The following is an 18,546-nucleotide window of genomic DNA, read 5'->3' as shown; positions in this document are numbered from 1 at the left end:
GGGTCCAACATACGCGGCGCCAAGACGACTATATCTCTTCAGGCTCAACAAGACCCCCTGCGGAAAAGCCGAAGAAGCCATTGTATTACATCTACTGCGTATTACGCATCTCCTTACGGGATGAGAGGCACTAGAACAACATTTCCTGCCCGAATGGTCCATACAGGAGCCGGCAAGGTGGCTGCCATCTTGCTCCGATGACGTGGATTTCCCGAAGCCGTTGACACGCTTGGGTTATAAATATATGACTTTCAAGCATCAATCAGCTATCAACCCAACGGAAACAAAATCGCTCAGAATTCTTCACTGGATCTACATGTTGAGTGGTAAAAAGATTCTAGCAATATGCATTTTTCAAAACTCCTCCTTCTCTCCGCTGCGACCCTCGCAGTTGCGCATCCCGGTGAGAAACATGATCCTCATGTGCTGAAGCGCGAGATTCACGCTCGTGATGCTCTTGCTGCCCGGTCGAAGCGTGGCCTCGATGCATGCGCTACTAGTGAGCATGCCAAGCGACTGCAGCAGCGTAACATCGCCCGTCGTGCCCGTACCGTTCGTGAGCTGCGCAACGCCCGTGGCGTGACGACTAGTAGGTTTCCAGAACAACAAGGTCAATATGTGTTACTCAATACTCACGGTTTTATTAGGTCCCAAGAAGTGGCGCCGTGACTCCGATGATCTGGAGAAGTGGGAGGCTGTCAACCACAACATGACCGGCTTGGTCGACTTTACTGCCGAGACGCCCGAAAGCTCGGTCTTCGGCGGTAACACCAGTGCCATCTTGTCTCCCACGATCACCGACGGACCATACTATGTATGGGGCGAAGTGCAGAGGAGCAATGTCAAGGAGGACGAGTATTGTGACGGCGTTGACGTGTACTTGGAGGTCCAATACATTGATGTCAACACTTGCAAGCCAATTCCAGGTGCCTTCGTCGATATCTGGAATGCTAACGCCACCGGCGTGTACAGGTACACACCCACAAGTCACCGTAATTGAACACAGGTTGCTAACTTCAGATACAGTGGCATATCCACTTCGGGCAATTATGCGGCTGACGGCTGGGATAGCACTTACCTGCGTGGTATCCAGGAATCTGATCAAGACGGCGTTGTGGCCTTCCAAACCATTTTCCCGGGTCACTATGACGGTCGTGCCACTCACACCCACCTTTTGACTCACCTTAATGCCTCCGTCCATGATAACAATGGCACACTCGTTGTGGGAACCGGCAGCGTTGCACACATCGGTCAGCTGTTCTGGAACGAGGTCTTGCGCTCCGCCGTCGAGGACACCTATCCTTACACCACCAACACCCAAGAAATCACTAGCAATGCTGATGACATGTGGTCAATCGAACAAGCGTCCAGCTCTTATGACCCATTCCCCGACTATGTGTACCTCGGAAACGATCTGAAGGATGGCCTCTTTGCCTGGAAGCAGATTGGCATCAACGCTAGTGCCGACTACACCGATAACTCGTATTACAGCATTGCTGCTTACTATGACGAGAACGGTGGCCACCAGAATACCGACAGTGCTGCATTTGGAGGCGGTTCTGGTAGCGAGGGTGGTATGCCCTCGGGCTCTCCCTCCGGTGCCATGCCTTCCGGCACTCCAATGTAGAGAAATCGTGCCTAGACACGGCATGATCTCTCTTTCCGGCTAGACGAAGGTCTATTACACTACGGATCGAGTGTGCCTCGGGCTTAGAGCCATGATTCACATCGCTCAGTACGATTTGGGTCTAGCAAGTCAATTCTCACTATCCTCATACGGTGTACATATCGATGTCTCTCCTTCTAATATGTATCTTTACCTACGTAGTATATCATATAACTTTGTTCTAATGAAGCAATTGGGCTATACCTTAACAATATTTCCACAATTTTTCTCTTTTTGTTTTGTTTTTTTTGCCCTTTTGTCGGTCTCTTCTTCTAGGTTATCCTTCCCTTTGTTGGTACCCCCGCAAATTCGCCTTAATCAACCACCACACCAGTGCCTCCCCACGTAACCCACCAGCTATACATGACCGGCATTCTGCAATTCTTCTAGTCGTAGGTCATTGATCGGACCTTCTAACACATAAGCAGAGTATTGTCCATTTACCAGGTTCGTGCCAACCTCGTATTGGTTAGCACGTGATTCGCCCGGTGTGGCGATGCACGCAACCGACAGATCAACACCAAACATTGATCTGTTTGCCAGATAGCAGGCCAACTACCCTTTCTCAAGTCCTGCGATACAGTCAGGCTTTTATTTCCCGGCAACACCTAGTAGGCAGGAGATCATGTCTGTCGAACAATGTCTCATTACGCGGGGCGCACAGGATGACATTCGCGCCCGAACAAGCAGCCTTGGGCAGGCTGTATTCCAAGTGCCACTTTATTCAAATCAGGAAAAGTTATATCATGCGCGGCGTCCCCATAAAAAGTCGCGAGGGGGCTGCATAACCTGTAAGAAGCGGAGAGTTAAAGTGCGGATGTCGATTCTGACGACTGTTCTGGAACTAATATTGAACATGAGCGCAGTGCGACGAGGGTAAACCAACCTGCATTAAATGCCAGAAATACGGCGCACCGTGCAGCTATTCTACTAGGTCATCTGGAAAGGGATCTATAACTGATGTAGCATCAAGCACGCAAAAGCCAGACGACATTACATTTTCTTTTTCTCTGAGTGACCTAGCGACACGGATTGAGCAGGTCTTAAACCTGGATACAGGCACCAATACTTCTCTGGTAGAGCGAAATGCTGTTTATCCTGTCAGCATGGTTGCCTTCCAACATTTCATTAAGTGCTCCACCGAAACAGTTGCCAACCCTGGTCTCCGAGCCGTCATGAGGAGCGACATGATTCGGGTTTCGTTTACGGTGAGCTTCAGCCCCGTTGTTAACTTGATCGGTACAGCTCCTAATAGCTGAATGTCCTGGCAGAGTCCGTATTTGATGTATACAATAATTGCAGTTGGCGTCCTTCACCTCAATCGCGTTTCCCCCGGAAATAAAACGCGGCAGTTTGCAGAGACATATTTCTGGCAGCGCGCAATTAAGCTATACCAAGCGGCACTTACCTCCAACGTTACTCCGCAGAATGTTGATTCCCTCCTCTCAACGTGCATGTTTATGGGGCTCACCAGTCTTTGTCCTGAGAATATCAAGCCAACAGACTCGTGGGTGTTATCCGATAAATCGGATGCAATGAACTGGCTTTGTTTACAGAGTGGCCTCCGATGTATCATAACCCTCGCTAAACCGTACCTTGATTCCAGTATCTGGGCCTCGACATTCCAACATGCCCACGAGGACGAAGTGCAATTCTTGGAGCACGTAGTTAAACAGGGACGGGAGGGTCTCGACCCCGATCTTGCTGACCTCTGTGGGATTGACGAATCTACCACGGCCAAGACAAATCCATACTACGAGCCTCTCGCATCGTTGACAGCCTTGTTCCAATTAGAAAAGAATTTTAAAAACTCGGCAAAATGCGCAGAATTCATGGGAAAGTTGTCGAACGATTTTCTTGCGCTTCTGAGACGGAGAGATCCGCCTGCCCTTTTGATTCTGGCACAGTGGATGGGTCTTATGTGTACCTTATCCCAATGGCAGCCGTGGATTTTTGGTCGACTTGTCACTGAGTGCATCGCTATTTGTATGTATCTAGAGCATGATCCGGATCCCCGGATATCGCGTCTTCTAGAGTTTCCAGCTACCGCGTGCGGATATTCCTCTCGAGATGTTTCATATAGTATTTGAGGGCGGTAAACTGAAATACACCTTATGATCAATGGGGAATGTTACTAGTAATATGTTTTGCTGAATCTTGGTTCCAAGGTAAATGCGCATCAAATGCATGTCGAAATATATAGTTTAGGGTTGGACACTGGCAGTTATTGGCAGCGGTAGTAGTAGTAGTGGTTATTAAACCTGGAAGCCATCGACACCAAAACGACATATGACACAAAAGCCTCGTATGATTAAGGCGCACAGACAATATGCCACTAAATCTGTAACAGCACAAGAATATATATTTCCTGTTACTGCGTTTGTTTATATACTGAGGAGACTAACCCCAATCGGGGTCCAGAAGGGCTGTTTTCTGCCGTTTTGGATGTCGTCACCGCTTCCCAAATACACCAATACCTTACAAACAAACAACATCCATTTTGAGCAGCCAACCATACGGGCCTACTGAGCATGCACCTCTGCGAAGGTTAGCCATGTTCTTAGTGCCCCTTCAGCAATAAACGCGTTGCATAGTTCGACTGGCGGACATTCGCTGGCTCGCTGAGTCACGCCTAGCCCTGAACGCGATGACTGGCAAGTCATGAGCCCTCAAGACAGTGCCGTTTGGCGCTGGCTTCGCGACGTGCCTTGTGAAACGGTGGCTACCCCACCAGATACAGCGCCGTCTTCACCATCAAATGACTTGAAACGGAAAAGAGCTAGGACGGCCCGATCTATGAGTCCTGCGAAACGTCAGAGGATCCTGGACGAAGCCGATAATGTGCACCCTGACCAAAGTGCGTCTGCGATTGCGGTTACAGAGCTTTCCGAGAGAATAAGGCTCTCCTATCGATCGTCTTCCAGCCCGTCGAAAGACGCAGTGACTCCGGCTCGAGACTTGCTGAATGATTTCCGAGCGTCGAAACCTGCTGTCTTTCTGTGAATTACCCTTGACGATTCCCTTACAGAGAATGCCACCGCTTTATGCACCACCCTCACAGAAGGTCTAAATGAACGGGTGATCCCCATTGGCCTGAAGGTAAGCCAAAGCTATATCAAACGAGAAAAGCCTATAGCTTACCGGAAGCTCTGTGTTGTTCACTTGCAGGACCGAATATGTGCATCTTTCCCCCTCATGGCGAACGAAATACCGCACTCTGCGTACGATGAGGCAGATAATCCATCGGATCGTGAACTGGACTTGCTCTGGGAAACTATCACGGAAATACTGAGCAACGCCCGGGAATTGAGCCTATTTCAACAGGATGAGAATGCGTGGTGCAGTCAGGTGGTCTATCCTATGCTGCACCTTGCATTTAGGGGTAGTATGCTAAAAACGGAAAGCGTGTAAGGTCTTCCTGGTTGACCTTTTACTGTCTTTTTTCCAGGAATTTCCAGCTGACAGAAGAGAAACACCTAAGGCAATCCCAGACGATCAACCCTGAGCTACTCCCGATAATGCCGAATAACCATCGCGTCCAGAAGAAGTGCGATTATGCGTTTTCCTTTCATATACATACTCAACAGGTCTTGGATATATATGATGCCCTCGTTCGTGCAGGCGCGGGCGGTGCCCTGAGCCAAACGATGGACTCATCTATGAAGCGGCGGCTACTTCTTCCCGGGCTTGAAGTCAAAAATGAGAATGGTGGGAAGGATGAAGCACTTGCCCAACTTGCTACTTGGATTGCGACCGGGATGGAAAACACTAGGAAACTTTGGGGTCAATCCTCCGAACAGGAACGTCCGTATTGCGACCTACCTCCAATGGTTGGGTGGACTGTTGTTGGCCATGACTGGCATACCTGGGTGACATTTGGTGCCACTAAGAATGGCATGGACAGGCTTGTTCGTAACTCTCTTCCCACGTTGTCTAAGCTTAGCTGACACGCTGGTTATAGTATGTCGTAGGACCTTGGAGGGCTGCTGCCGCGGCCACGAGAGATGTGTATGGAGCTTTTAAGTTACTGAAGCTTTTGCGCAGGGCGTCGGCATATGCGAGTACTACATATTGGCCTTGGTTGCGGCAAAACGTTCTCGAGCCTCTGTGTAGTGACAGTTAGATACTTCCATTCGTAGTCCCGAAACTGATTTCATTGTTGGGGTTAAATCCCCTGCCGCTGGGCGTTCACCTGACCGCCGCCTGCCGGATTATTGCTGCTGCCGGTGCCTAGACCGTAACATGCAAATGATACTCTATGCCTACTCCCATACATGGCCATCACTATGCCTAACGACGATAGTGACCTCCTGCGCCCTGATTTTCATCTTTCAAATGAGGTTTTGACTCGCTCGAGGTCAACATGGTCAGCAGTAGCCTCAGCGGCTCAGTCTGCGACCAATCTGCCTTCTGCCTGCTGTAATGTCAAAGCCTTTCTCAATAAAACACCGTCCATTCCCGAATCCAGCGGTGCCACAGACCGCATCGGGAGCAATTCTCTATACATACAAGGGTATGCTAGTTGGTCAGTTACGCCGGTTCATAGACCTTCTGCTTGCGAGCTACCTCCCCGAAAAAAGACTGGATCCCGAGATGTCTACATTGGGGAATCCAAGCCAAGCACTTGCAATCTTTCCAGCGAATATATCTCAGAATGGAACGGGTTTCATCCCCTGCCAGACCCCGTTTCCAACTATCTTGGTGTCTTCGTCCTTGGCTGGTCATATATTCTTTCGGCACGATTGATAGAGATACGCCGATCAACATCGAACGACACGGTGGTCTATACTGACAACAAGGCTCGGTGCGACTGTCATGAGCAAGATCAAACTGATACACCAATCACCGATGGTAGTTACATCATTGACATTGGAACCGATGATTTCGCGGAAGTTCAATGGTGGGCTGCAATTCTCGCAGAGGGACGAGGGTGGCAGGCAACTCTCACACGAGAGGGTAAGGAGTACTACCCACCATGGGAATGTCATTTGAACAGCAGTCCATTTAGACTGCACCATCGTGCTCATCTTCCATCCGCTATCTCCCCTATTAACCTTCAGCCACCGTCCTCGGCACAAGCACAGGAGTACCTTTTCAACCTGGCCCGGTATCATGACGCTTTTGATCAATTGATTAGTGCGTTGGCTGCCACCATGACAATACCACTGCATAATCGGTTTGGGGCGAGTATCAGCTTGGCTTTGCCCCAGCCAGGACACAGCCCCATCTCGCACCGGAACACTGAGCTCACGTATCGAAACCAAATACCAACAACTGCTGAGATCCCTCATTACATGGCTTTATCATGTACATCCGGTGTGATTACATCCTGTTTATTTAGTTGCTTCTGGGAACTGGATATCCCATGCAACCTAGTCAGCCAATGGTTGAACCCTCCAATGAGGGAGATCTTTCCATCGTTATTTCAATCGAAGAACCACCATGCCATTGTCTGCGCTATGGCACAACGCAGACCAAATATAGCTCCGCTGTGGCTGGGCTCTCTAATCACAGGTCTCTTGCCCCGGATATTTCAAGTATGTTGTTCGCATTTACCAACAGTCTACCTAGAAGCGGGCACATGGACTGCATCTTCCCAGTCATTCATGGATCCGCAATACCACCGTCTCGCGCCCGTCCACAAGAACAATGGTCTAGAACTCATTCCCCGGGAAGATGAATTCCGCCTCCTGTTTATCACCGACGTGGACTCAGAAACGTATATATCCCCTCCACTGTCTCCATATCGTCCATTTGGCCTCGTGGAACTCCAAAATACTTCGATCGATGTCAGATTGCACTACGCCTGTAACCATCAACTAAGCTACTATTGCTGGAACTGGAAATGCGAAGGGGAGAAAGTGTTTCACGATTTCGGCATGTCATGCGGATCGAAAGCCGTAGAATCGAGCATCGAGTCTACCACTCTTAGGAATACTGTGTTAAAACTGGGTTGGAGGATGGTTGGGTTCGCATGCACAACTCTTTATAAGCCATCACTGGGGATCCCCGCCTGGGTGCCCACATACAGAAAGCTTGTTTCCCTCTATTCCTGGCTTCGGGCCCTTGCTTTAACAAGGCCTCGCGAAGGATCAGATACAGAGGAGGTATTTGACGATACACTCTCCGAGCTCGCGACACGGAATATATTCTCTTGGATCCTCTTCACTGAAGGAACTAGACCAGAAGAAAGGGACCTCTGGAAGCATGAGTGGCTGGAACTGTTAGTCGACAGAGATTATGGCGCAGGGTCTAGTGAGTCTAGCTTGTCTGAGGTAGGCTATGGGGCAGATAGTGAAAATTTGCGTTATGTCCATAGGTGGCGGGATAATGTTCTGGCGCCATCGGTATGATATGTCTATCACGGCTTAGGGTTCCATTCCAAACGCTCAGCTGCTGTAACTGCGACTCAGTCTGGAAGCCTCGGACTGGTGAAGGTCCATACAACATGGAAGTCGACGTGATGCTTATATCATGAATTGGGTCTATGCATGAAAAGTGCAACTAGGGCCAGGAAAGTATCCTATATAGCCAATTGCCCTTTTGAGGAATTGATAGACTCAGTGTTTGTGCTTCCAAGAGTAAGGACTAGATATAGGTGATGAGCTAGTCGAGGATATCGAAGATGTGACGGTAGTTTTCTTACTGGTCGATTTGACCTGCGTCTTTCCCTACTTATGGCAAGGGCTGGGATAAATACGAATAATACTCAAGTTCCGAAGTACGCTAGGGATAAGCAGATAGAGTTGGTCTTTAACACCAAGATCTTAGGACTAGACAACCTAGTAAATATACCCGAAAGTAGTGAAAAATGAAAAAACCTCAAGGAGAAAGCGGGGTTGGAAAATCCGACAAGCATTAACATAATACCGTTTCACACCTGTTTAACCTTGCAAACAAGCAAGCTACTTCAGCCCTGCTTATTTACCCTCGGATTCATTTCCGCGAAGTGTATCTCTTCTATCCCATGGAGGTATCACCGCGAGTATAGCAGCGCACGAGTATCGGGTTCCAAGACCAGCATCATTTCCATATGTGACCTGACTAAATGCCATCTCTTCGTGCTTTGGCTCTGTGAGCCATGTAATCCCGGGCAGATAGTATGCTGGCCAGACATAGTGGAGCACCTGCAGGGACCGTGAGTGCCTGACATCAACAGCTCTGGGATGGAGGAAAGCTTACCTCGTCCATCGGCATGTCGTTCCCCAATTCCGTCGTGTCGTAAGGTCGAAGGCGTGATCCAACCCGTGCTCCCTCTTCTGCAAGAGGGCCCTTTTCTGTGTAGGGGAGACCTTCTCTTTGTGCGAAAGAAATCGCGCCAGCCATACCCTTCAGACGTCGCGTCATCTTCAAAAGCTTCCATCGTCGGTCAATATCGGCAAGGTCCTCTCGACTGGAGACCTGTGGCAGTACTTCAGTAAAGTTCACCGCAAGCGGTATATTCCTGGCCAAGTATGGCTGGAGATTATTTGAAAAGTAATAGTCACCATCCTCGCCGATATAGTCGTAGTGGCCCTCGATGTGCCCTTTGAGCCCTAACTCGGGGTTTTCGGGAATGTACTTCCCGTGGTTTTCCAAGACGGGCAGAACCTGGGTGTATAATCCCAGGGACTGGAAAACAGAATATAATACCATGTCTGAGCCTTTAAGCCCTCCTGGGAGATCATGGGTGGTGGCATTGGCGGTATGCGGGTAGGCGTGCGAGCAGAATATGCCGAGAACACCACCTGTGCTGGTTAGTTAGACTACAGTCGCCGCTGATTGAGCGTGGCAAGCTTGGGTTAACAAGAAAGACTTACCGTCGTCCAGAAATCCTGGTTTCATGAGGCGGTCCTTGACCCAACCGTACAATGGTAGCGACTTGGGATCGATTATCGAATGAAGCACGTTTTCTCCTCCGCTTGACACGTACAGATTATAGGTTAAGGTGATCCGATCTCCCTCGGTTATGGTCTTGATCTCATGTTCGCAGTCACTATAGAAGGCAGCCCACTGGATGCTGGCCTCACTCCCTGCAGCCCAATCAAAGTCCACCTCCCTGTCCTGGTGCCTTACAAGGAGGTTTCCACCTTTGAAACGCGCAGGGAGACAAACAACCAAGGAACCGACTTGGGTCTGAGAGCGGGGAGTGTCAACGTGGCTACGGAACAGCCCAGATGGCCCCGAGTAAATCTATGGATAAAAGTCAGCTAGGCCATCACGGAGGGAAACATTCACGGACATTCATCTTGTAAAGCTCTGCATAGATCTTGCGCGATCCTAATGTATTCGTTGCCTCGGTGAGCATTCCAGGAAGCAACACCTTCTCAATAGCTTCGATAATTCCAAAGTCAGCAGGGTGGAAGCTTGTTGCGAAGCTTTCCGGATCTAGTTTTCCGGCTTTTCGGTAGGATAAATCCATGACGTTCTGCTCTCCGCGACCAAAACTGGCTGGGCCACAGCTGGCAATAAGCCGTTGCAGCACTTCGGGGCTCGCATCTTCAGCATCTGGTCTAAGAGGTAGTGACAAACGTCTCGCTGAGCCATTTCCAATCGACCAGAAGATGTTAATGGGGCCGGATACTCGCGAGTGGATCTCAGAGACTGCAGCTGTTTGGGCAATAGGGATACTACCCCCACATGCATAGGAAGCAGTAGCTCGCTCCCCTTCAATGAACGTCTTTAGTTCAAGACATGAGTCTAGAAAGCTGTCTTGTTGCGGTTCTTGCAATCCAGTGGTTGACGAGGCTGTAACATGTTCACTCGACTGGCGACAATACTTCTCCATTAGAGTATCCAAAAGCGCATCGGAAACCGCATCTGGCGCCTTTATATTGCTACTCACATGGACTTTATGCCATCGACACGCCAGTCTATTCGTCAATTTCTTTACCGTTAAAATATCTGACTCGCCATCAAGATAGCCGGGAATTAAGCGATTTAAGTTTTCTCGCAGTTCTTTCTTCATTTCCTCCAATCTGAAAACCTCATCTGTTTCCAAGGTGGAGGGGTCATACAAACTCCCATAGTCTATGCTGTTCTCTTCCAGGCAACTGATGAACCAATCTAGGCAAGCATCTAACTTGCAACCCTGTTCAAGTCAGTATGGCCTCAGTACCTATAGATAGCTTCGTAATGACCTCGGTCATGACCTGATTCACTTCCTCCTCCATCTCAACGAATGTATGGGCATACTCTTCGATCGGAACTCCCCAGTACGACTCCTCCCTCCAAACGTGCTTATCAAAAAGATGGCCGCCTTCATCGTCACTCATGATGAAACAGAACAGGAAAGCCTTTGAGCAGATTGTACGAGATGGTGACCGAATGATAATAGACAGACAAAAGCATATGGCTCACTGATATATGATGCTCATGAAAGCACAGGATTCAGGAGTCTTTTATGTGGGCAAGTGTTGGTGAAGCCATGGTTGCGACTTGAGGGTGAATACTGGGTCGCTTGACTGCCACTGCCTAAACCAGGGGTGGTGTTGCCTGAAAGGATAGGCCACATCCTAGGCAGCGATTGCCCTAAGTACATGCTCTTGCGTTGTATCTTCGCTCGGCCTTTCTTCTGTACCACGAACTTCACTCTGCTGGAAACTAGGTTCTTTATATTCTCTTTTCTAACAACTCCGAGACGGTGTCAAGGACTTACTTCTCAGCTTCAATCGGACTTACTGGACCACCCCATATGCTGTGTAACGATGTGTTGAGCTCTACTTAGTATTTATTGATTCTGTTCATATCAGTGAGCACCACCAAAGAGTGATACCATGCCAAGATCACTGCCTAGATGGACTGTCTAGATGGGAAATACAACATTCCCCAGTTCATGGCTCGGTGTATTCTGCATGGGGTTGTTGTAGAAAATGTAGACCGCAAGACACCCTCGGCATGCAATAGGCGAGATTTTCCTAGTATTGATCCCAAGTATAGTAAGTTAAAATCAATTCTCACCATGAAAGTATCTTTGATTAGATATCGCAGGATGACCTGGTCCTTCATATACATGCGACATGGTGCTATCCTGGCGTAAATAACCAGTATTCGGAATACAGTACCAAGCCCTACGATGACTGAGAGCCAGCACAACGTGTGGCCAAGGATATCTCCATGTAGGGTACCGCACGGAATATCAATTTTGGTCTCATCTTCTGCGCTTAGTCTTCGTACATGCGAGAATGCAATGTCGCCTCACTCTACTGGCCAGTCAGTTATCGGGCTCACCGCTGCACCGCCCTATATGCAATCGGTTTTCTCAGAGCGATTGGAGGGATCTGGTGACTCTAGGACCCATGATTTTTATGCAAGTCGAGCGGGGTTGTACTTCTCCGGTCTGAGCACTAGAGGAACTTCAATGTACCCTCCAGTTTCATAAAAATTTTCAGATTGTACATCCCTCGCAATAGTTAATCTGTGGAGGCATAACCATCTATACAGACACGATGGCTCTCTCGCGACGTGCAAGCGACTCCAGCATCCGTGAAAGTCCTTTCTCTTCGTCAAGGCCTGGATACAACATTATCATGGGCACAAATGCTCCACGCCACCTGGGGCTAGTCTCAACGGCCTTACTACCGTATGACGCACTCTCCCTTTGTTAACTTATGCTTCTGCCATTAGGAACCCGTTGACCGGGTTGATACAGGGCCAATCGCATGATTGGAGCAGCGATATTCTCCGTCCCGTCCTCGATCATAGTTTCTGTTGGCAGTGCAGGAGCCGCGCTCTCTTTATGGGTACTCGGTCTGACACTCTCACTGTGCGGCTTTTACATCTGGCTTGAATTAGGGTGCTTAATGCCTAGTAGTGGAGGAGAGAAAGTATACCTCGAGGCTGCGTACCCCCGACCGTATCGACTTGCTAGCACTCTATTTGCCTTCTACATACTTTTCGCATTCGGAGGTACGGTTATGTAAACGAGGAAAGCAATGAGACAGAATAGGCTAATTACCCAAGTGCGATCATGTAGGCCTGGCGAGCATTGTTGTGGCCGATAACTTCCTTCTAGCAGTCGATTGCACTGCCTCTGACCTACAGAAGCGAGCACTTGCAATAGCCGTTCTCTTTGTAGTCGCGGCGATCCTATCCGTATCACAGAAATGGGGCCTCCGCATCATGAATCTTCTGGCCTTGGTGAAGATGGCCATTCTACTATTGATTATATGTACCGCTTTCGCAATCACTGTCGGTGTGATTCCGAGCAAGGGCCCTACTGACCGGGGGACCAATTTCCGGCAGCCGTTTGCTGGGTCGTCGAGCAATCTCTATGACTATACAGTAAGTCTCTTCAAAGTGCTTGGTTCGTTTCAAGGATGGAATAACTCCAGCCTTATCCTGGGAGAGGTCTCCAACCCCCAACGCACCCTCAAGATGGCTGGTGTATTCGGCGTCGGATCTGTCGGGGTACTCTATCTCCTGGTCAATGTCTCCTATCTGATCATTGCCACACCGGACGACATGAGACAAACCGGCCTACAACTTGTGGCACGCATACTGGGCAGCGTGTTTGGGAGTGCAACGACACGTGTGACCGGCGCCATGGTCGCCCTTTCATCCCTTGGCAGTATCATGTCAGTTGCATTTACAGTATGCAGGGTAATCCGTGAACTTGCCATGGACGAAGTGATCCCGGCATCCAGCATGCTTTCCAAGACCACTCGCTCCGGCAACCCAACACCGGCAACATTTGTGTACCTATTCGGGACGTCGGCGGCGGCCATGGCTCTGATTCCCTTCGGTATGTTGGTTTCTCCATGCGACAGGTTCCAGAACTCTGACGGGCTATAGGTGATGCTTATGACTTCCTCATCGATGCATCGCAGTACCAGGCCGCGATGATCAATTTCGCTGTGGTAGTTGGACTGTTTATCATCCGCAAAAGCGTACCGGCTGCCGAGTATCCGTTTCGTGTGTGGACGTCAATTGCCTATGTCTTCCTCGCTGTTCAGGTCTATCTCCTAGTATCCCCGTTTTGGAGCCCCCAGGGACAGGGTGATACCAGTTTGCCATACTGGCTTGCGCCGATCGTTGCTATTGCGGGGTTTGGATGCGGAGCGTTTTACTGGTGGTGGGCTCGGGATAAAACTGTTACTCGAGACCGGCCATTCCGGACCCTGCGTGACAGAACGCAAGCCTACGGGTCTGTGCCGGGGGGTTGAGCTTAGAGATGGAATGGTACAATGGAGAATTTAAGAGGATAGTCTGACGAAATGGTGTAACTGGTTGCTGCAAGACAAGATTTTGTGTCCCGTTCGGGGTTTGATTCACCTCGTTCCTTGCAGTCCATGTATTGCGTGGCTTAACCTAGATCAACTCAAGCCTTGGTTGAAATATACTCTATAAAGTCGGCAACTGTGTATAATGTTCCACTAATCGCCGTATCCACGGCAGCCAGCGTTACTCCCATTTGGTATCCTTCCCCACGGATACTTATATTGCATATATATGGAAGGGATCCGTGGTCTATAGCTGAAGCACCTCCTTACGCCTCCGGATAACAATAGTAGCTCTGGGACAGGTTGTATAGTTATGGCCCTTGACTAACGTCTGCTCGTTCCGATCCTTAACGAGCTTCATGTCGTAATTCAACAGCATGTGACAAAGGGTGATTTTGATTTCCATTGCGGCGAAGAACCTCCCCGGGCAGGCCTGCTTCCCATGCCCAAAGCCGAGATAGTTGGGACTAGTAGAAACAAACTGAGATGATAGATTGCGGGTGGCGTTCTCGTTGCGCTGCACAAAGCGATAGCCATCAAACCGCGTGTCTTGCGGCTCGATGGAAGCGTCGAGGGTTTGATGCGCAGCAACCATGATCGAGGTGCCTCGAGGTATGTTCGTACCGTCTGGTAGAACAACCTTGTCCTTTGCAATCCGTTGCATAGCAACTGAAAGCCAGTTAGCTGAAGCTGGCAGACAGTTGGGGTAATGTAGATGGTCGCTTACCTAGCCCACCAGGCCGCAGTCGCTGGCTCTCTTTCATCACGCTGTCCATCAGCATGAGCTTCTGTAGCGCAGGCTTACTGAGGCCTTCGTTTTCAAAGACTGAGCGGATCTCCTCCCGCATCGCCTCTTGCAACTCAGGACGTTCCGCTATATCAGACAGGAGGTTGCCCATGGTATCCGAGGTGGTGTCGATGGCCACGAACGCGAAGGAGAGCTGCATGGCTGCTGCATCGTACGGGCGTCCCTTGGCACATTCGTGGAACCACTTGAAGGTTCCCAAATTGCTTGGTGACGGCTTTTCCGGCACAGATGCCATATCGCAACTTGGAATCTTCTTGGCTATAACGGGGTCCAGCAGGTCTCGGGCTTTTTGGAGAAGCATTCGGAGCTTGCGAGATTCGGGGAGGAATGATGCGGCGAGGGCGCGTAGGGCTTTCGGCCAGCGACGCAGGACCCGGGCAACCAGAAAGATCTGCTCGGTATACTCGACAACGATGTCCAGCCAGCGGCGGTCCTGACAGAGGTCGTCCATCAGGAAGGCACGGGACATCACTTGGGCGATGGTGCTGTCGACCGAATGCTTCAGGGGGTGCTCGCGCCACTCTTGGTGGTCCGCTCGTCAGCGTTAACTTAGATAGTAGAGAGATGATAGACAGACCTGGATCATCACCCCAATATCGCCGAAGAGCGATGGTTGCTTCCTGGGAGATGGGGTCCACGAGCAGGGCTACAAGATGACGGTTAGCACACATTCAGTTCAGTGCACGTCAGTCGACACAACAGCCACCACACTTCTCGACATACGCAACGATCGCGACAGCTTGTAATTAATCACATCCCTCACAATGCCATTGTCAGCGTTCAACTCCTTAAACGGCTCGAATCCGGCAATATGCGCATGGAATTCCTATTTTTTTTTTCCACGTGAGAAAGACCACTGAGTACCACAGTCACTAACCATGGGCCTCACCTCATTGAAAAACACCGCCAGACTCAGTCGATCCTCATTGCGAATCATGTGTGCATACCGCGTCGGCAGCACGAGTCGATACTGGCTGTCCGAGAAGATGTAAAACGGGCCTCGATGCTACCCAGGGCAGAGCAAGTCCAATCAGCTGTTGTTTTTCTAGCATGTCGGAACTATGGAATCACACCTTCTCCAGACCTTCTTTAATCAGAATCGGTGCCGTGGTGTGATATCGTGCTTTCGCGGGCCCGTATCCCAGTTCGTACCATCTTCGCGTGTTGTAACGAGGTAATTGGGATAGGCCGAACGTGTAATAGAGGTCGAGGACGAGTGGGTAGGTGAGGATGAGTAGGACGGTTACAATGCCGCCTTGAAGCGCGAGGGATGTGCTCAGAAACGTAGGACTCGTGAGGAAACCGCTTAGGCAGAGAGACATCGCGGAAGGCTGTACTCAAAATCTGTGATTAGCACACGAGCAAGGTGAACGGCAATGGGACTCTCCCTTTCAGTCCGCTGGGGTGCTCACAATCCAACGCATTGACGTCTCTGAGCCACTGGCTCGGCATTCCTCGGTGTGTCTCTCCTGCAGTGTGCATAATTGAGGAGAGGAGAAGAGATGAGGATCAATGTGCAGCCTGCTGGCCGTGGGCTGCCCTTTCGCAGGTGGTGGTTGAGCTGAGATGGGCTTTCCACATGACCATCACCTTGCATCTGGTTGAGACCCAATGTTGCATAGCTGCATATTATGCATGGCCCTTACCACCAGTAAGGGAATGCGCCCGTTCACCGCAGACCATCGTCATCAAGTGGACAGATATCATAATACGCCAATGGTTGTAATATTTCCAACCGTTACTAGTACGCCTAACTCACAGGGGTGGGTGGATACCATGGAGACCTAGGCTCGGCCCTGACCGTATCCATGACTTGCTGCATAATCCAATGCAAGAAGTGCAGATGTGATCGCAGTGGCTGTCTAACCGCGCTCGGACCTCTGGTTTGAGGAGGGTGAGATTGTAATTCTATAGGTGTTATTCGACAGCGATTGTGACTCGGATCCTGGGATGAAAACCCCCATCTTCAGTCTATGACGCAGCATTTATCCGTCCAGTCCCTGTCCAGCGGGCAGTCTCGGCATATGTTTCGATCAATGGGCTCGGATCCCCATTTCGCTCGGATGCTCATTTACGGTAAGACGATGACGGTCCGGCGGCTAGCTCCCGCAAGCTAATAACGTACATGCCAAGTGGAGATGGCTGAGCTGAGCAAGGTATCCACCCTGCAATGCAAAGCAACCCGCCGAAAGTACCCGGACGGAGTGGAGCTGGTGTAATTGACTGAGCTGACAGTTATTTCCACGGCCTGCACCAGGATTGGCAGCCAATGGGAGCCTATTGGTGCAGAGGCCACCGCGTCCGTTGTCTTGCGCATGCGAGTAATGTAGGCATTGCTGAGGGAGGTGTGCCACCATGTACATACATTCTTGTGCTGCATGCTCGACCGACGGAAATCGACCGTGGCAAAGTGTGAGTCGACGGGGGTCAAAGATAGGATATGATTGCGGAGAATTAGCGTTCATGGCGGAGGTCGAGAATGCGTGATAAGGCGTTCATTCCGCAGTCCGGCTAGGGGAGAAGCATTACCCCTCGTGACGACGGGCTGAACATAGCAAGTGCCAAATTGAAACAAAACGTTCAAGGCGAATGCCTATACTGACCTCTGTAACAATGGCAAGCTCCATCCAGCATGACGTCGCCGAAGATGCCAGCCTCCCAGTCATCTCCGTCAAGGACCTGCTGAACGATGATAGGAAAGCTGCACAAGACCTCTTCCAGGCATGCACTTCCCTGGGCTTCTTTTATCTTGACTGCAGGGACCATCCATCGGGTCAATTGATAGACCAAATCCGTGAGGTCGCCGAGACATCTCTGCGGTTCTTTGATCTGCCGCAGTCGGAAAAGGATCACTGGGCATCGGACTGCAATTCCTACGATGACGAACAGGAGTACAGTTTCATGTGAGAAAATTACACGAGGGATTGATGGATACGGGAATCATGGCTAACATCATGGTGTCAAGGTACAAACCAGCGGGAAGAAGAACAGGTGTAGTGGAAGGGAAGAAAGACGGATGGGAAGGCATCCTGGTAAGCCCCGTGTCCTACCAGAACGCAAAGACTCTGGTATTCTAGGTGTTAACTAGTAGTGCAGCTATTTGAACATGCACTGAGCCAGTACAGGAGAGATGTCTCCCTTCCGGGTCCGGCATGTTTCCAAAATGCCCGATCTCTCCTGGAAACTACAAACACCTATTTGGGCGACATCGGGCGGACTGTGCTAGATAGTCTCTCGCGGTCGATGAATCTAGATCCTTCCCATAGTCTTGCCCGGTATCATAAAAAAGACTTCGCGTCACCCACCTCTTTAGAAATCCTAAAGTATCTCCCCTACACACCGGAGAGTGAGAAAGTTGGCCACGTCCCGCATACAGACATGGGAAGTCTCTCAATGGTGTTTGCGGAAGTGGGCGGCCTCCAGGTGTTCCATCCTGGAAAGAACGCGTGGACATTCATCGAGCCGAAGCCTGGGCATGCTGTTTGCAATATTGGAGACTCAGTCGAGTTCCTCTCTGGGAACACTCTGAAGTCTTCTTTGCATAGAGTAGTCCCGGACCCCCGCCAGAAAGACCGGATCAAGTTGTCCGTCGTGTACTTGATGAGGCCTGATACGGACACAGTGTTTGTTGACAGGGAAGGTAGAGAATGGAAGAGTGTCGACTGGGGTAATATGAAAGGCAAACTATTTCTAGAGGCCGGCAATGCCGCGCCGTCCAGCACTGTGTTGACCGGCCGGAAAGGCCACAAGGAGTTCTGGGAGGATAGCAAGATGGTGACGGCGGTATAAGGGTCGATGACTTTGTGATAGACCATCTACAGCAATGGAGAATTGGATCGCCACCGATATATTCAAAGGGGCTCTACTGTCTA

At 50.1% G+C, this 18,546-nt stretch overlaps 8 protein-coding genes across 8 annotated transcripts; 6 read left to right on the top strand and 2 right to left on the bottom strand.

Moving 5' to 3' along the window:
- Nucleotides 1-345: 345 nt before the first annotated feature.
- ANOM_000992 (intradiol ring-cleavage dioxygenase) lies at nt 346-1,627 on the top strand (the record flags this gene model as incomplete). Its single annotated transcript, XM_015546250.1, has 3 exons — nt 346-589; nt 648-972; nt 1,027-1,627. 3 exons carry the CDS (start codon nt 346-348, stop codon nt 1,625-1,627), a joined length of 1,170 nt encoding a protein of 389 aa, XP_015411805.1.
- A 664-nt stretch (nt 1,628-2,291) lies between these two features.
- Nucleotides 2,292-3,756, top strand: ANOM_000991 (Zn(II)2Cys6 transcription factor domain-containing protein; the record flags this gene model as incomplete). Its single annotated transcript, XM_015546249.1, has 3 exons — nt 2,292-2,457; nt 2,528-2,874; nt 2,938-3,756. The coding sequence occupies 3 exons, from the start codon at nt 2,292-2,294 to the stop codon at nt 3,754-3,756; spliced, it is 1,332 nt and encodes a 443-aa protein (XP_015411802.1).
- Nucleotides 3,757-4,861: 1,105 nt separating this feature from the next.
- On the top strand, nt 4,862-5,613 carry ANOM_000990 (uncharacterized protein; the record flags this gene model as incomplete). The annotated part of the gene is made up of 2 exons (XM_015546248.1): nt 4,862-5,004; nt 5,115-5,613. The coding sequence occupies 2 exons, from the start codon at nt 4,862-4,864 to the stop codon at nt 5,611-5,613; spliced, it is 642 nt and encodes a 213-aa protein (XP_015411803.1).
- Nucleotides 5,614-5,952: 339 nt separating this feature from the next.
- On the top strand, nt 5,953-8,019 carry ANOM_000989 (uncharacterized protein; the record flags this gene model as incomplete). The annotated part of the gene is made up of 1 exon (XM_015546247.1): nt 5,953-8,019. One exon carries the CDS (start codon nt 5,953-5,955, stop codon nt 8,017-8,019), a length of 2,067 nt encoding a protein of 688 aa, XP_015411768.1.
- A 567-nt stretch (nt 8,020-8,586) lies between these two features.
- ANOM_000988 (2OG-Fe(II) oxygenase) lies at nt 8,587-10,920 on the bottom strand (the record flags this gene model as incomplete). Its single annotated transcript, XM_015546246.1, has 5 exons — nt 8,587-8,793; nt 8,849-9,393; nt 9,466-9,838; nt 9,888-10,736; nt 10,786-10,920. The coding sequence occupies 5 exons, from the start codon at nt 10,918-10,920 to the stop codon at nt 8,587-8,589; spliced, it is 2,109 nt and encodes a 702-aa protein (XP_015411767.1).
- A 1,173-nt stretch (nt 10,921-12,093) lies between these two features.
- Nucleotides 12,094-13,809, top strand: ANOM_000987 (amino acids transporter; the record flags this gene model as incomplete). The annotated part of the gene is made up of 4 exons (XM_015546245.1): nt 12,094-12,227; nt 12,297-12,553; nt 12,621-13,388; nt 13,439-13,809. The coding sequence occupies 4 exons, from the start codon at nt 12,094-12,096 to the stop codon at nt 13,807-13,809; spliced, it is 1,530 nt and encodes a 509-aa protein (XP_015411764.1).
- Nucleotides 13,810-14,113: 304 nt separating this feature from the next.
- ANOM_000986 (cytochrome P450) lies at nt 14,114-15,996 on the bottom strand (the record flags this gene model as incomplete). The annotated part of the gene is made up of 6 exons (XM_015546244.1): nt 14,114-14,535; nt 14,594-15,196; nt 15,252-15,320; nt 15,398-15,500; nt 15,564-15,680; nt 15,748-15,996. The coding sequence occupies 6 exons, from the start codon at nt 15,994-15,996 to the stop codon at nt 14,114-14,116; spliced, it is 1,563 nt and encodes a 520-aa protein (XP_015411763.1).
- A 1,291-nt stretch (nt 15,997-17,287) lies between these two features.
- Nucleotides 17,288-18,463, top strand: ANOM_000985 (uncharacterized protein; the record flags this gene model as incomplete). Its single annotated transcript, XM_015546243.1, has 3 exons — nt 17,288-17,577; nt 17,640-17,706; nt 17,771-18,463. 3 exons carry the CDS (start codon nt 17,288-17,290, stop codon nt 18,461-18,463), a joined length of 1,050 nt encoding a protein of 349 aa, XP_015411766.1.
- Nucleotides 18,464-18,546: the final 83 nt, after the last annotated feature.

Source organism: Aspergillus nomiae (genome assembly GCF_001204775.2).
Source record: "Aspergillus nomiae NRRL 13137 chromosome Unknown contig00008, whole genome shotgun sequence".
In the NCBI taxonomy this organism is placed as follows: Eukaryota; Fungi; Ascomycota; class Eurotiomycetes; order Eurotiales; family Aspergillaceae; genus Aspergillus; species Aspergillus nomiae.
The sequence above is the reverse complement of the archived record's forward strand: the minus strand, read 5'-3'. Positions and strand labels throughout refer to the sequence as shown.